The sequence below is a fragment of the Aethalodelphis obliquidens genome, unplaced genomic scaffold (assembly GCF_003676395.1).
Source record: "Aethalodelphis obliquidens isolate GAN/ISIS:26980383/991018 unplaced genomic scaffold, ASM367639v1 scaffold89, whole genome shotgun sequence".
Taxonomy (NCBI): domain Eukaryota; kingdom Metazoa; phylum Chordata; class Mammalia; order Artiodactyla; family Delphinidae; genus Aethalodelphis; species Aethalodelphis obliquidens.
Window position 1 is genome coordinate 593,000 of NW_020838033.1, and position 16,477 is coordinate 609,476.

General features: G+C 59.5%; 1 protein-coding gene across 2 annotated transcripts in view; it reads right to left on the reverse strand.

The window, feature by feature from the left end:
* Window positions 1–16,477, reverse strand: part of CACNA1G (calcium voltage-gated channel subunit alpha1 G) — a 62,931-nt gene that overhangs the window by 21,369 nt on the left and 25,085 nt on the right. For both annotated transcript variants that reach the window (XM_027094400.1, XM_027094399.1), the window contains exons 10-21: window positions 11,905–12,056; window positions 10,914–11,099; window positions 10,702–10,816; window positions 10,466–10,621; window positions 6,046–6,130; window positions 5,769–5,962; window positions 4,551–4,982; window positions 3,562–3,662; window positions 3,217–3,340; window positions 1,302–1,370; window positions 982–1,166; window positions 36–162 (exon numbers count right to left, since the gene is read on the reverse strand). In XM_027094400.1, the coding sequence (XP_026950201.1) occupies window positions 36–162; window positions 982–1,166; window positions 1,302–1,370; window positions 3,217–3,340; window positions 3,562–3,662; window positions 4,551–4,982; window positions 5,769–5,962; window positions 6,046–6,130; window positions 10,466–10,621; window positions 10,702–10,816; window positions 10,914–11,099; window positions 11,905–12,056 (1,926 nt within the window). The remainder of the gene's footprint in view (window positions 1–35; window positions 163–981; window positions 1,167–1,301; window positions 1,371–3,216; window positions 3,341–3,561; window positions 3,663–4,550; window positions 4,983–5,768; window positions 5,963–6,045; window positions 6,131–10,465; window positions 10,622–10,701; window positions 10,817–10,913; window positions 11,100–11,904; window positions 12,057–16,477) is intronic.

Genomic DNA, 16,477 nt, shown 5'->3' on the forward strand with positions numbered 1-16,477 from the left:
TTTCTGCTGACAGCTGGCCCCAGACCCCCACAAACCTGCACCCCCAGGATGCCAAAAATGATGAAGAAGGCGCAACAGATGACCACAATGTTGCCAATGGGCTTCAGCGAGGACATCAGCGTTTCCACCACCAGCTTCAGCCCCTGTGCCCGACTGATTACCCTGGGGAGGGAGGGAGGGGGGTAAGAGGGGTTCCCGGCTCAGACGCTCCCTTGCCCCTTGCCCTGCTTGCCACTCCCTCCCATCTTGGCTCACTTGTCCCCATCCTGGGCTCTAGTGGAGGGAAGAGGTTGACACTCTGGGCTTACAGTGCAGACACCCCCCAACCCCCCCCCAGACCTCCACCTCCACTGCCAGGATGTCAAAGGATTACCTGATGGGGCTGGGGTGCTGATTCAACCCAGGGGTGCAGTGTGTTGTGGGGATGGGGAGACAAACTTGTGCGGAGCACGTAGAGGGCAGGCAGGGACGGAAGGGGTGGGGAGGTGGGTCATCACAGCCAGGAAAACCCTCGCTGGTCAGTCAGTATCCACCCCGCTCACGTTCCCACCCACGGAAATTCCCGACTCTGGGCGGGGGTCGGGGTGACTGCCTTATTGGTGAGATCCCCTGCTACAAGTGTTACCTGGACCTGGCGGGTAGTCCCTGGGATTGGGGGGGGGAAGAGGGGGAAAGCAGGAAACAAAGTCTGTCACTTCACGGGGAAGGCCAAGTGTCACCCCTGAGGGTACCACCCGAGGGAGAGCTGCAGCTGAAGGATGTGAGGGTCCTGCCTATGGCCACTTGTACTGTGCCCTGAAGGAGTGTGTCACGTGGCGGGGGTCACTGAGGGGAGTGCTCGTGGAGGGAGACTGCTGGGGCCGCAGTTAAACCCAGTGAGAAGCGGTGTCTGGAGTGGGGGACAGGGCTCCCTGTGGGGTCGCAGGCAGGAAGCAGGGGCAGGTGGGGCGCTGGCCGTCGGGGTGTGCCTGCCCAGGGCACCTGAGCGGGCGCAGGGTTCGCAGCAGCCGCAGCACCCTCAGCATGCCGAGGATCTTGGTGCCGCTGTCGGAGACCATGGACACCAGGATGTCGATGATGGAGATGAGCACCAACAGGCCATCCAGAACGTTCCAGCTGCTGCGCAGGTAGGCCTGCTCCCCGAAGCACCAGCCCAGCGCCACCACCTGAGGACGCCCGTGCGTCACCAGCACCGCCGCCTCCCTGCAGTCAGTCCCCAGCCCTGCCCTCCATTTGTGACCCAGGCTCTCCACCCCCACCGAGCGCCAGATGGCTCCAAACCAACGCCGACCCCACGTCACCTTCACTGTCATCTCAGCCAGAAAGACTGCGGTGAAGATGTAATTGGAGAGGGTCAGGAAGATGCGTTCCTGTAAGAGAGAGCGGGCAGGTGTCGCCACTGGGACCCCCTCCTCGGGCCATGTCTGCTCTGCACACGGAAGCCAGGAGCTGCCTCCAATGTCTGACTCAGAACGAACCCCCCCACTCTCCCCCGCAAAGCAGACAAACCCCTTCCTGCTCCCCCCCCCCCCCCCCCCCACCCACACACTCACACACACACACACACACACACACACACACACACACACGGAGAAGGTGTCAAGCCCCGACTCACTTGCAGCTCTGGCCACAGTCCCAATCTTGCCCCTGAACAGAACTGCCCCCCCCACTACCTCCCGGAGCGGCCTTGAGGGGAAAGTGCTTCCCACCGCAGTGCTGTCATCTGAGCCCCGTATCGCAGGCCCTATTCATCAATTCCTTTCTTAAAACTGGAGCAGGATTTAGCTTGATCTCTTGACGCCCCATCCTACTCTCCTCTGCTCCACGCACTCGCTTTCCTGCTGTGCCCCAGAAATGGAGCCGCAGGGCAAGCTGGGGGCCTGAGTACAGGCTGTGCGTCCCCAGGCACCATATTTATGCCAGGCATAGGGTGAAGCAGGGCAGGAAAGAAGGCGACCCAATCCCCTGATATCTGTGGGCTGATTCCATCGTTGGGTGGCCAAGAGAGGGGTGTAGAGAGCTGGAGAGGCGGCGGCAGGCAAAGTGTGAGTGTCAGAGGGAGTGAGAAGCAGCGAAAGGGGAGAGGGAGAAGCACGCACGTGACAGAGCTAGAGATGGAGGGGCTGAGTGGGAAGGTGGGGGAGAGACGTGGCCACAGTGAGCTCTGAGGCAGGGCCCTGGGCAGGAGGCAGATGAGGGGGCCAGTGTGACCAGCCACGTTTGCTCCAGAGGTGGGGGTCCCCGGTGCTGTGCTCTCTCACCTATTCCCAGGCTGGCCCTCCACTCCCCAGGCTCCCTTCACCACCACCACCACCCGCCCCCCACACTGGCCTGGCTGGAGCCCACCCTAATGGAAAACAGAAGCCCCAGAAATGTCGAAAACTGAATAATGGTATGCGAGGCAGCAAGGAGGGGCGGAGACCACCTCCAAGCTAGTGGTGAAAGATGCCAGGAGGGGCAGCAGAGCCCCCCACCCTTCTAGGACCTGGATCGCTGTGGGGCGACAGGCTGCGATGCCAGGCTGGGGAGAGACAGCTCCCAGGACCGGCTGGGCCCATCCTGAAGAGGTCAGGCCCAGGGGAGTATGTCCAGACGCGCCGGCCCATGGCCTCTCCTCTCCTTCCGAGGAGGACTGGCAGGTTCACAGCCAAGCAGAAGTGACCAGCGGTCCTCCAAATGCCCCTGAAACCCTACTTGCCTGTGACCTGGCAGTACCCTGAGGAGCAAAGGGCAGCTTCCCTCCCCGACGTGGCACCGCCAATGGGGCAGGTTGGGCAGGATGCCTCCCCGTCAGTCACCAGGTCCTGGAGACCCTCTGCCACTCAGCCCGGCCAGGGCCAGTCTCACTGTTGGCCTCACCATGACACTCACTGACTCACATACAGGCCTCACAAGCCCCCGGCGCATGAGAGCAGGCCATCTGCAAACAGCTGGGTGCCACGAAGCTCACTTTTCCCCAGGCGAGGAGAAAGGCCCACTCCCCCAGCTGGCTGCTGTGTCACAGAAGGGAAACGGAGGCCGGCAGGGGACACAGGAGGCATCCTGGGGCATCAGTTGCACGGGTCAGAGTCAGAGAGATTCCTGGCTCCCTGCCTCTGTGTCTCTCCGGGCCTCCCTGCCCGCCTGGCTCGCTGCGTGCGTGCTAACCCGCTAATCCGGGAGGGCTGGGCGCCACGCAGACGCTCAGAAGCCGCTGTGTCAGCCCCAGTGACTCACAGCACTGTGGGGGTCGATCTTGGGGCGCTCCATGGCGATGGTGATGCAGTTGAGGAAGATGATGACGAGGACCACATGGTCGAACATCTTGTGGGTGATGATTCGGTGACACAGGAGGCGGAACCTGCTCCGGGACAGAGGCAAAGGCTGAGTCGGGGGGAGCAGGAGGGGGGGACAGCAGTAAGGGGCACTTCCCCTCCCCATCCTGGGCCCTCCCATCCCCAGGCCCCGCTCTCATCCTCCCCCACGTCAGGGGACACTTCTAGCATCCCTGGGACGGAGCTGCAGGAGAATTTCCCACGAGAAGGAGAGGTTGGGGTGCAGGCCAGGGACCCTCTTGCTGACCTTGACTGAGGAGGGAAGATGTAGGCAGACCAGGAGTCTCGCTCCAGGCAGCAGGCAGGGAGCCGGGCCCGGACCCATGCTCTCATCCTTTCCCCTTTGCTCTGTAGAAGGATGGGCCGGGATGTGAGCAGGGCCATGCCTCCAAGTTCCTGATCCCTGGTTCCTCAGCGGCCCCGTGGCCCTCACGCCTGGTCTACCCTCTCCACTCTGGCCCAGCCCTATGCCTGGCTTCTCTTCCTGTATTCTTAAAACCACCGCAGCATCTCCCCAAAGCCCCCCTCAGCCCCTGAGCATACCTCACTTCCTTCATCTCCCCAACCCCTCGCTTCCCCCGGGCTCTCCTCTCTTCCCGTCTCTGCCTCCAGCCCAGCCCCCTGCCTGCATTCCCTCCTTCCCTCCCCGGCGGGCTTGGAAGCCACATCAATTATCAGACACTGTCCCCATCACAGCTGCCTGTTCGAAGACACACCTGGCATGAGGAGACACTGGACCTTTCTCACATGCTAACCCTGGGGTCCCAGTTCCCTGAGGCCCATCCCCAGGGTTAACGGTGGGGGGGGGGTTGGGAAAAGGGTGAATGGGTAAAAGTGGGTGTGAGATCAAGGCTTGTGATGAGGTAGAGGTGAGAGAGGGGGACAGAGGAGGGTATCAGTTTGGAGAGATGAGTGATGGGTCTTTCTGAGTCACAGTGGGAGGGCCATGAAAGATTCATACGCATCTGCCCGAAGCCATTCTTATCCACCAAGGATGCAGAGCTGCAGACCCAGGCGTGACAAGGATCTGGGGCTTGGTGGGACGGGCAGAGGGAGAAAGGGGCTCTTTGAAGCCTGGCTTCAGGGATGATAGCCCTCGAGATCCTTTGGGCGTGCTGGTAACTCCCTGAATGCCATACAACTGGGAGGGGGTCGTCCAGTCCTGCACCAGGTCAGGCACAGCTCCCCTCACTCAAGGTCAGGGGTGAGAGGTCACTGTGCCCACAGGGGCCTCACCAAGTTGCCCTCGTCATCGCCATCGTCCCCATCCAGTGGGGGATCGTCGGGCCGCAGGGCCCGGGTCAGGCGTCCTGGAGCTGACTTGCCGTTGCAATCCTGGTGCTCAGAGGCTGAGCTGCGGCCACTGGCTGTGCGGTGCAGCCCGGGCACCTGCAGTGTGTCCGGCAGGTCAAAGGAGCTCTTAGCTTCCCGCTCCAGGGAGCCCCTGCGGCGGCGGTCGCTGCCCGCTGGGCTGGCGCGCTCCTCTTCCGAGCTCTCCTGCTCATCCTGGCTCTCCTGGCCGTCGCCCGACAACAGGGACCTCCGCTCCCCACTCGGGCTCCTCCGCTTCAGGCTGGGGGCGCGGCCCAGGCTGTTCCGGCTGGAGCGCCTGCTAGTCCAGCGGCTCGCTGCGCTCCAGGGACTGTGCGGGGAGCTGCGGGCGCTCGGCTGGGGGCCACACGGAGGAGAGAGCGGTCTCAGCCAGGGCCTCACGGCCCCACGCCCCTTCACATGCATCCCGGCTCCCATGAGCCTCTCTGGCCTCACATCAGGGACAGAGGTATGAGCAGGAGCCCTGGACCTGGATGCCTGGACTCACACCATCTGCGCGACCTTGGGCAAGTCACTAACCCTCTGCGTGCCTCAGTTCCTCATCTGTAAAAGCGATATGACCCTAGCACCTGTTCCTCATTTAGGTGAGTGGCAGTATCAAATCACAGTGAGAGCGTGGGCCCTGACACCAACCTCCTGGATTAAAGTGCTGGCTCTGTCGCCTGCTCACTGTGGAGCTTCCCACAGATCACTTTGGCAATCTGAGACTCAGGTCCCCGTCTGAAAAATGGGGATGATATTGGTACCTACCAGATGGTTGCTGTGAGGACCTCGTGCATTAAGAACACTTATACGCAATGTCTAGAACAGCGCCTGGCACAGAATCAGTAACTGGATGGGGTTTGCTATTATTAAGATGAGGCATTCCCTCCCGCTTTACAGAGGGAAATGAGTCTCCTCCAAGGACACTCGGGGAACAGAAGAAATAGAATCAGAACTCTGCTCTTTTGCCCCCAGGGCCAAGGCTCCTGTGCCTGCCTGCATCACCAGCCCGCTGACGCCCCCTGGGCCTTGTCTATGCCGTGGCTCGGGGGCTGTCTCCCCAGGCCTGCCCATTCCACCTCTCTTCCCTTCTGATGTCTGTACATCTCCCACTGTCGGGCCCCCACAGGCACCCCCTACCGGCGACTTCGTCTCGTGGGGTGCCCCCGGTTCGGCCGACCCACTGCTGCTGGCGCGGCGGGACGCAGGACCCACAACCTCGGCCAGGCCAGTGCTGGAGCTCTTGGGCAGCGACATGGGTGTGGCGGCCGTGTGGATGATGAGCGGGGGCAACAGGCTCCTCCGCAGCTCCGGGTGCTCTCCCAGAGACACCACTGCAGGGGGAGAGACGGAGAGACCCTGAGTCCACTCAAGGCTGGCCTAGAGCCAGGGGCTGCCCCCGCAGAGAGATACTCACAGGCCAAGCGCTTCTTCCTGTCCCCATCGCCATCCAGGCTGGGCGAGAAGAAATCGGGCTCTGACTCGGACTTGGTGGTGTCTCCCTAGGGTGGGAGAGCAGCGGGCCATTAGGAACCTGGCCGGGCAGGGGTTGGTAGGGTGGACCGAGGTCTCCCTGTCTTCACACGCACACACCACATATAGGCCACAAGGATCCAGCAACTACGGCACGAGGCATGCACTGGCTCAGGCCAGACCACCCAGGCTCGGGGCCCAGGGCTCTCAAGGGCCTGTGATACCTCAGAGAAGCCCACGGCTATCCCCAGAACCCACAGCACCACCATCATGGCTGGGACTGGCTTCAAGAATGGCTGAGGGGAGAGGGGATAGCCTGGCAGGCGGGTGGCACAGGCCAGAGGGAGCTGGGTGAAGTAGTCACTAGAGCCTCATTTCCAAAGGCCACTTGTGCCCTCTGCCTTGCCTCCATGGCTGCCCTCCCCTGAGCCTCAGACCCAAGGCCCCAGAGGAAAACTGAAGGACCCCAGACAGAGCAGCTCAGCCCAAGGACGCGACTTCAGTCCCTCTGCTTCTTCCCTCCATCTTCCCCAAGCCCCCACCTTCTCCCCTGGCCCCGTTTTTACCTCTCTCCCTGGCTCTGGGACAGTTTTTTCTTCCTCCTTAGCAGGTCAGTAGGCTCCCCAGTAATTACACACTTCTCCTTAAGAAGTTATTAAGAAATACTTGATTGCTACTTTTGATAAGGACATAAATATTGCGTAATTGGCATCTCAGGGGATCATTTTCATTAACTCAGTTTACATCCCTAACGAGGCCTTTAATTATCAAGTGGGATCTCCAGGGGGCTGCTTGGGATGTGCAGCGCCATGGGGTCCCATGGCAACCCTGGCTTTGCCCGAATTCTGGTGCCAGTGCAGGACACGGCAGGGCACAGGCTCAGTGTGGGGGCCAGGGGAGGAGCACGCCCCCGAGTACCTGCTGGACCTTCTGGGTGGTCAAGGGGCCAGAGACACAGAAGTAGATTTTAAATTCTGGTACCTTCTGGCAAGAGGCACACCCACCCCCACGTCCTCCAAAGCCTTGTTCTGAGCTGAGACAGCTTGTGGGGTCTCCACCAGAGGCTCAAGGCGAGGAGGAGAGGAGAGAGATGGGGGAGCACACGGTCTGCGGCCACAGATCCCGACTTCGCTGAGGCCCGACGACCCAGACTCCTCGGAGGCCACAGTGGAGGTACACACATGCGGTGTACCACACACGTGCACACAGAGGATTCTAAGTCCCTTCCTTCTCCGGCCCATCCACTGGTCTGGTGGGACGGATTGGCGCCCTTTGCGGGTGAACAGGGCAGAGGCAAGGAGGCCCTCCCCTCAAATGTCCTCAAGGGGGAAGGGACTTAAAATCAAAGCAAACCTCACGACACCAAGGACCACCATGGCCACCACAGGTTGCACAGCAGCTGAGCGTGAACACAAGCACAGACACGGAGGCAGAATGGGGGCACGGGGCACGGGGGGCATGCCGACTCATGATCGCATACCTACCCCCTGGGAGTCGACAGGCAGCTGAATACAGCTTAACTGTCCACTCGCATCTTCCCGTTTGCTGATTTCCTACAGGGAGAGGGGGAGGCAGGGGACGGGCGCTGGTTACAGGCGCCGGGCTTTCAAACAGCAGCAATGTTGAAAGAGGAGGAAGAAAAGGAGGGGTGCAAACCCAACAGTGGGGGAAATGAGACATGGGGTGGGGGAGGAGAAGAGAGGGAACAGTATGGCCTTCCAGAATTCAACCACAGGCCCTGGAGCCAGAATGAACCTGAAGGGTGAGGGCAGAGGCCACAGAGATGGGAACAAGGGCAGGGAAGGAGACCGAGCCCTCCATTAATCCTAGTAATACCAGCTATCGTTCCCTGGGGGCGTGGCAGGCATCACACAGCTGCTGCATTAACACTAGCTCACCTCCTCTCCAGGTGGGAAGGAGGTGCAGCAAGCACCATCTTAGAGAAAGCGCCTGAGGTTTGGAGAAGTTAAGAAAACTGCCCCAAGTCACACAGAGACCGAGAGATGCATCTGGGCCTCGTACCTGGGTCTCCAGCTCACCTTTCACTGGCTCTGAAGCAGCCGGCCGGGGAGGGTGGGAAGGAGGGGTGGGTGGAAGTCAGAGGTGGGGGAGGAGACAAAAGGCCGGAGCAAGCACAGGCCTCTTCACTCCTAACTCCAAACCAGATGCTCCTACCAAGACGGGGTGTGACAAGTGACACTGGGATGATGGCTACAGTGTTGTTTGATATCAATCAATGGCCTCACACAGGGCCTGCTGCCTGTTCATTTAATTAAGTGTGCAGATGATAATATAGAGGTATATTTATATAAATATAGAGGGCACCGCCCCCTGCAAGTCAGAGTACAAACAGCCCAGCTGTCCTGGTCCTCTAGGCGACCCCCTCCCACCTCTTGGCAGGGTGGCAAGGCCAGCAGGGGGCCACCCTTGAGGCCTCCTGCCGGTGACGCCCAACAAAATGGGGGTGTCCACTGCTTCCACTGAGGTAGGTTGCCTCGTTTGTAAAAAAGCAGGTCATCACACAGCAGAAGCCAGCCTCTTCTGCCAGATGGCGGGGCTCCCTCACAGCCACACGTGTGCCCCCTGAAACGCCGTACAGCTGAGGGCAGGTGCCTCTGGAGATGTCCAGGCCACTGGCACTGAGTGACCAACCTCTCCCCCGACTCAGGGCTTCACAGGACAGTGCGAAGCTGGTCCAGCTCCTCACACGGGCACTTCAGGGCCATGCTGCTGCCCACCCCCTTGAAGAGGGGTTGATCCTGAAATCCTTTCTCCGTCATGCCCCGAGTGGGACTCTCTCCCAGGCACTTGTCGAGGAGGATGTGGCCCCAGGCCCTGGCCAATCCCTCATGCTGGGGCAGCCACAAGCCCCCAGCAGGGCCAGAGTGACCAGGCCAGGCCCAAAGGCCAGGCTGCTCTCCATTCCCACACGCAGCCTTTGCCACTGCCTAGCAACCAGGCCGGCTCAGCGGCTCTCGGTTTAACAAGGTGTCTGCTGGAAGGACCAGTGATGGGGGGCTGCTGCCCGTGCTGGGCGTTTCCAAGACTGCCGAGCTGGCTGAACGGCCACTTGAGGGCGGGAGATAGGCTTGGGGTGTTTTCCATTTCCACAGAGTTCCACAGGAATTTTTCTGCGAGAATGTTAGCTGTCGGGAACTGTGGTTTGGAAGAGGCTGAAGGACCCCTGTCCCCACTCAGCTCCTCTTCCCACAGGCCAAGAGCAATGGCCAAGTGGTGGGTCTCCATACAGACCTTGGTTCTTGTGGAAGCACGTTGGCACCCTTAACCCTTCAGGCCCCAGGGAAACCCCAAATAAATGTCCCATCCCAGGGAGAGCACCAATGTCCCTCCCTCCCATCAAGAGGCCCAGCCCTCACCCGAGGCAGGGCCTGCCTTCCTGACCTGCTGCCCTCCCTGCCACCCAGCGGGGAGGAACTGCGATAATGGGTAACTACGGAATTACAACGGGAGGAGGCCAGTGTGGGAGAGTTACACCCGCACCCACCAGCCCAGCCCAGCCCACGGGGGAACAGCCTTCCCTCGCAAGGCTGGGAAAGAGTCAGAAAATAGATTTTTGTTTTTCCACCGTGTGCTGGGTATTTATAGACCAGGCCGCAGCGGGAGTTTCCATCCGGGTCACTCGGAGAGAACTGGACCGAGAGCTTCTCCACACCCGACCTGGAGCATTTCTAGGTTGAGTCGACCTGCCCTGTGCTAGGCGCTGGGATGCTGGGCTGGGCCTGGGGCTTGGGTGGGAAGAGGGGATGAGCTAAGGGAGCAGAGCAGGGTGCAGCCCTTCAGGCAGAGGCTGTGTCCTGGCAGGGCAAGGGCGAGATCAATGTAAATCAATATTAACTGATGACGCTGCCTGTGACGAAGGTGATGGAGACTGGGCTGGAAATAGGATGCTCATCTCTGTCATGCCGGCAGCTAATTGGGCTCATTTCTCACCCTGGGCAGCTCAGCCCTGCCCGGGCGCCGGTGGCATCTTCACCAGCTCGGCCAAAGCTCAGATGACTTGCTTGCAAGCTTCCCCCACCCCTCGGCTAAGATGGGTTCCCTCCAGATGTCCCCGAGCGCACCTGTGCTCAGGGATCCAGCTGCACCGTGGGCCAACACTCACCCCGTCCAGCTCTCTAGGGACGCACCTAGCCGGCTTTGCGGGGGAAGCCCACTCGGGACGCTCTGCCGCAACGACCACCGGGTCTCTCGAGTGCCGAGGGGCTGCCTGAAACCCAGAACTCCCACTCCTAGTTCCCCAGCCTGGTCTGAGGGGCACATCCTGCAGAACCTCCCAGGACACCACAGCTCCGGCGGGGCCGCCGATTCCTCCTGGAAGTGGACGGCTGAGGGCAGGGGGTTACCTCTGCCTGGAAGCCCTCCACCAGAATGGCAACGAGCAGGTTGAAGAGCACGTAGTTGCCAAAGGTCATGAGGGCAATGAAGTAAAGGGCAGCCCAGGACGACGTGGAGGCCATTCCGTTGTAGAGCACCTTGTTCCAGTCCTCCTGGGTCAGGATCTGCCGGCCGAGGATGGGAGTCAGGGCCTTCACCGGGGGCACCCCACCACCCTGCCCACCCTGCCCTGTTACCCTGGCACCTGAAAGACAGTGACGATGGCCCAGAGCAGGGAGTCAAAATTCTTCCGGTCCGGCAGCGTGTCCCCATCCCTCTCAGAGGCAAATTTGCAGCCGAAAAGATGCATACCCAGGATGCTGAAGACACAGGAGCCACGGGATGGGGATCAGGGCCCCGGCGAACCCCGCCCCTCAGGCCCTCACCCCGCTGGCGCGGATGCCGCACCTGCCTCACCTGAAGATGAAGATGAAAAGCATGAGCAGCATGCAGAAGGTGGCCACGTTGTCCATGGTCTTCATGAGCACCACGAGCTGCCGCTGCAGCGCCGGCAGGAAGCGCACCAGCTTCAGCACCCGCATCAGGCGGAAGGTCCGCAGCACCGACAGGCCGCCCCCCTGCTGGCCCACGATCTCCCACACGCTGCAAGGGGCGGGGGAGGGGCGGGAGGCCTGGGCCTGAGCCTGAGCCTGAGCCCGCTGCATACTCACCCTCCTCCTGCCCCGTCCTTTATGGGGGCCCAGCAGCACCTGAGGGGCTGGACTGACCAGCACTGAGAAAGCGGGCCACAAGGGGCCCTCGGGCCTCCAGGCAGGAGCTCGAAGATCTGGGCGACAGCTCCAGCCCTCCCCACCCTCCCCTCTAGGCCAGTCCTCTCCCTCAGTCGGCCAATGCCGCAGCGTCAAGTTATGGAATGTTTGCTTTGTTCTCTTCTAATGAAATCTAAAGCCAATTCCAATAAAGCAGTTCTTCTGGCCCAGGGCCTGGGGGGTGTGGGGGGCAGTGGAGCGCTTTCCCAAGGTCTCGGAAACCCTAAAGCCAGTTGCCAGCATCTGCGATAGTCTCCAAGCGCTTTGTAAGCGGGGACAGCTGGCTGGGCCTTACACCTCCTCCAACTCCTCTCCAAAGCCAGCTCCCCAGTCCTTGCCCACCCCAGGTCTGCATGGGGTCGAAGACAAGGAGTGGAAACGAGAGCAAAGACTTCAGAGGGGCCCAGCCAAAGCGGATAGGAGGCCACGTTCCGCGTGAGCAAGGTGAGGCCTAGGGAGAGGGGGGAGCGCAACGTTGGGGGCATGGAGAATCCTCAGCTGGGGGAGTGTAGAGCCTGTGGGTCAGCGGGGCCTGATTCCAGATCCCTCCACCCCAGAGGAACAGGCTGTGTGGCTCCTCGCCCCAGGCTACCCCGAGGACATTCCTCAGGCAAGAGGCAGCAGAGGGGCCGTCGTACCTGATGACAACAATGACACCGTCGAAGATGTTGTAGGGGTTCTTGATGTAGCCAAAGGGACCGTACACGAGCAGCTTCAGTAGCATCTCCAGGGCAAAGAGGCTGGTGAAGACGATGTTGCTGATTTCCAGGGCGTTGGTGAGCTCCTCAGGCTGGAGGACAGGGTGGGCATAAAGCAGCAAGGCTTGTCCCTGAGCCCTTCATCCCAGTCCTCCCAAACACCTGGCCACATGGAGAGGGGGAGAGGGGACAGCAAGCCAGTGGGTGGGAGTGGGCGTGTTGGGAGAGGGGAGTGGTGGTGCTGAATGCTTAGGCTAATGGGGAGGACCCTCCCCCAAAGGGTCCATGAGAAAATGCACTCAGGGGTGGCCACTGCACAAAGCCCCCAGCCCCTGGCCATTTCCAGCTCTGGGTCTCAGACCCTGGGGCCACAGGCTCAGGGGAGGCCTGTGCTGCGGGTTCTGCCCACCTCCCACTGGGTGCTCCGAGACCCATCCTGTCCTGTGCTACCGTGTCAGCTCAGCAGGCCCAGGCCAGCAGTGCACTGATGCTGGCCGGTACCAGAGGTTGATTGCCAAGACCTCACACACATACGCGGTCACACAGCCACACGCAAACCACACGTGGACTTGGCAGCACGCTCTCTTGGACAACTGTTGAGACATTGCTTTCTTCCAGACACGCACACACTGCATACAGGTACACACAAACACACACAAATGCACACATGCACACACACATATACATAAACACACGAACAAGTATACACACGCAATACCTGCGTGCATGCACACAGAAGCACGTACACACAAACACACTGATGAGCAGAAGGGAGACCCCAGGAAGGGTTGTCACAGATGAGGTGGCACCTGGAGCTGCTACCCGAGTCTAGGACACCCAGGTTAATTGTCCGCTTATCCTGTCAACTCACTGCGTGACTGACCTTCGGCAAGATCCTAACCTCTCTGGTAATTACTTTTATGCTCCTACCCGGGGTCTGGGATTGGGACTGAGGATACAACCTAGAGAGGTCATCGGAACTAATGACAAACTCTACTTCATCTGCTATTCCAGTGCAAAATATTAAGTACCTCCTCCCTTTTAATATTAAGTACCTACTGTATAATCCACCAGGTACTGTAAAATCCACCAGGTACGCAAAAACATGCCAGCTGTGCTCCCTGCCTCCTAGGAGCTCAGAGTCTAGCTGGAAACAAGTCGTACACACACAAAACAGCTGAATAACCACAAGAGACCTTAGATGCTTTGGTGCCAAAGGAAATTATCCAGACAGTGAATCCAGGAGTCCAGGGGAGAGAAGGTGAGGGAGGAACACACTGGGAAAGCCTTCATCGGGAGGCAGCACTTGAAATGAACTCTGAGGGTGAGTGGGGTCTCTCCAGGCAGAGGGAAGGGGAAGGCATCACAGGGTCGAGCCAGGGAATGAGCCATGTCTGGGTAGAAAGGGAGGGGCCTGGCCAGGCTGCAGGCTGCAGCTGCAGAGTGGAGCCCACTGCCCACCTGATGAGGTGTCTTGACCACCCAAAAGCCCAAGATCCGTAGTAGCTACTCAAGAAGTTTGAATTAAATAACCAAGTGAAGCCCTTAGTCCATCAGACGCCTCCCCCCGTTTACTCAGCTGCCTCAGCTGGCCGGCTGCCCAGGTAGGTCACCCAAACATGGAGCCAGGCCCTGGGCACTGCCAAATGTATCCTAATGGCCCCAATATGTGTGGCCAGCCTGGGTGGGAGGGGGTAGAGCTGGAAGGCAGGGTCTTCTGATTGACTAGCAGGTGAGGGGCATTTGGGGTCTCAACAGCTACTTAGAAGGAGAGAAGCTCTCAGCCCACGGATGGATTCTCTCCAAAGACAGGTCTGGGGAGCAGGGCCGGGGTCAGCAGGCGGGGCCGAGAGCCAGCTGTCCAGAGAGCGAGTGGCTGTCGTGGGGGCCAGTGTGGCATGGAGCCCGTTGCTCCAGCAGATCTTGAGTGAGATTTTGCTCTCAGACTGTGAGTGGGGGCTTGCCACCTGACCTAGCAAATAGGGTTCACAGGGAGACAGGACCTTCGGTCCCTCCAGCGGGAGCACAGTGCAGGTGGTGGGGAAGGGGCCATGGTCGGGACAATTAAATCCCAGAGCTCAGGGACTTCCCTGGGGGTCCAGTGGTAAAGAATCCGCCTTCCAATGTGGGGGACGTGGGTTTGATTCCTGGTCGGGGAACTAAGATCCCACATGCCGCGGGGCAACTAAGCCCACCCGCCACAACTACTGAGCTCATGCGCCTCAACGAGAGTTTGCGTGCCGCAAACTACAGAGCCCACACACTCTGGAGCCCGCGTGCCATAACTAGAGAGAGAAAACCCGCACGCCACAGCTAGAGAGAAGCCCGTGCGCCACAAAGAAGACTCCGCATGCTGCAACTAAGACCTGATGCAGCCAAAAAAAAAAAAAAAAAAGCCCAGGGCTCAGACCCTCCTCCTGGCTAAGTGGATCTCCCACTTTCTGCTCCCAAGTGCAGTCTGTTTCAGAAAGCCATGGTCAGTGAACCTGCCTCCCTGTCACTCTGCAGGCTGCCCAGTTGTCCATCCTTGGACTGGATAAAGATTGGATTGGATTGGTAAGCACGGGCCACACTGGTGCGATGCTCTGTGGGTTCCCAGGCTCAACGTGTGTCTCACCTTGTGCCATCCACACAACAGCCCCCCCCGCCACCCTCATTTTGCAGATGAGCACAAGCGGTCATAAGATGGTGCATGACCAGCACAAAGTCATAGGGCAGAGGGAGAGCCAGGGAGCGGGACCCAATCCCCCCTTCCTCTGAGTCCAATAATACTAGGCTGTCGGGATCCAAGAGTGCAGTGAGGGGCCTGTGAACCCAGACACGGGGGTGGACTGAATATATAATGTGTCTTCTTACATACATAAAATTATGTTTCGCATGAACGTAGATGTATGAATAAAGAATGAGTTTGAAAGCATAACTGAGGTGCATGTATAATGGGTGAATTTTACGACATATAAATTACACATCAAAAAGAAGCTGTCGGAAACAAAAATTACTAAAGTAGTGAAAGCACTATAGCTTTTGCTATCATGTATTCACTTAATTAGGGAATGCTTAAAGTACAACTACTACCAGGCGTGTGGAGGAGGGGTGTTCTCACCGTTTCCTGGCATTGTCTACAGGGCTTACGACAGCCTGTACCTGAGGGCTAACAGGTACACACACTCACCCGCCAGCGCACCGACCAAGAGCCTCATCAGAAGGATGGTGTGGGCTCCCCCAAGGCCTGCGCGTCACTGCCCTCGTAAAGGGGTGGCGGCAAAGCCTGGAGCTGCAGCGCGCCCAGCCAGCCTCCAGGAGGCAGTGGGACCCAAGAAGCAGGTCGAAAGGAGGGCCTGGCACTCTCCCCCCCTTCCCCCACCCCCGCCTTCCCTCTCTCTCCTCACTGCACACACTTAGGGGCAATGCCTACTCCCTTCCAAGGCTCCGGTATCCCCCATGATCCATGGGAAAAAGTCCTCCTCCCCCAGACAGCCAGGCCTGTCCAAGTTACTAAATTGGAAGCTGGGAATGTTCTGCAAATGCAGGACGAGGACACAGAGACTCAATCTTAGCAACACCGTTGCCCCAGGGACCAGAGCCATGATCACAGCCACTGCAGCTGCAAAGGGACGGGGTGGGAGCCAACTTCTCCTAGTGCCCTCCACGGGCCCTACACTGCTACTACCTTCCTCCCAGGAGTTCATTTCCTCCTTGCTCACACCAAACAAGGGAGGGATGTGGGCTTCCTTGACGGCAGGGAAACTGAGGCTCTGAGGTGTGGTGACCTGATGGAGGTCACACCGCTCACTTAGAAAGGTGCCTCTGCACGTCCCTCCACACCTGTCCACGCTGCTGCCCCCGCCACACACCCAGACAGCCCACACAGACTCACACAAGCCCATCAGGCTGCCAGGTAGTCCCTTCTCTGGTCTAGACTGCATCCTCCCTCCTGTTCACGAAGGTCAAGGCCCAGTGGGGGCTTCTGCGAGTGGAGGCCAGGCAGCCTGAGCTTCTCCCACCCAGAGGCCCCAGGCTCTTCTCTGTGCTGACGCTAACTGTAACTCTCCCATCTCCCATCTCCCAACGCTTCCCCTCCCGTTAGCCTGTCAGCTTGGAGTAACTGGGCCCCTGGTAAGCTGCTCAATACTTCCCAGCCCCAGGACCCCCCTGAAACCCAGAGCACCTCCATCCACTAACCCTTAAAGCGCTCATGGTGTGCACAGCACTGCTAAGAGGTGGGGTCGAACCTGAATGCAGGAGGCCTGCCAGCTCGGAGACTTTGCACCTGGGTGACCTCAGGCAAGTCCTTTAACCTTGCTGGTTCCCAGTGGCCTCTTCTATTAAACAGGGTAACACCTCCTTGTGACGAGGCTGCCTTGCCAGATATAGGAGTTAAAGCCTGTGAACACACCCAGGCCAGAGTCCTGCTCAGGCGGCCCCATGGGCACCGACAGTGGCAGCAGTCCTCACATGTGGCAGGACAGAGAGCCTGCAAGGCCGAAGCTAAGCACCACGTGCAGCAGACACA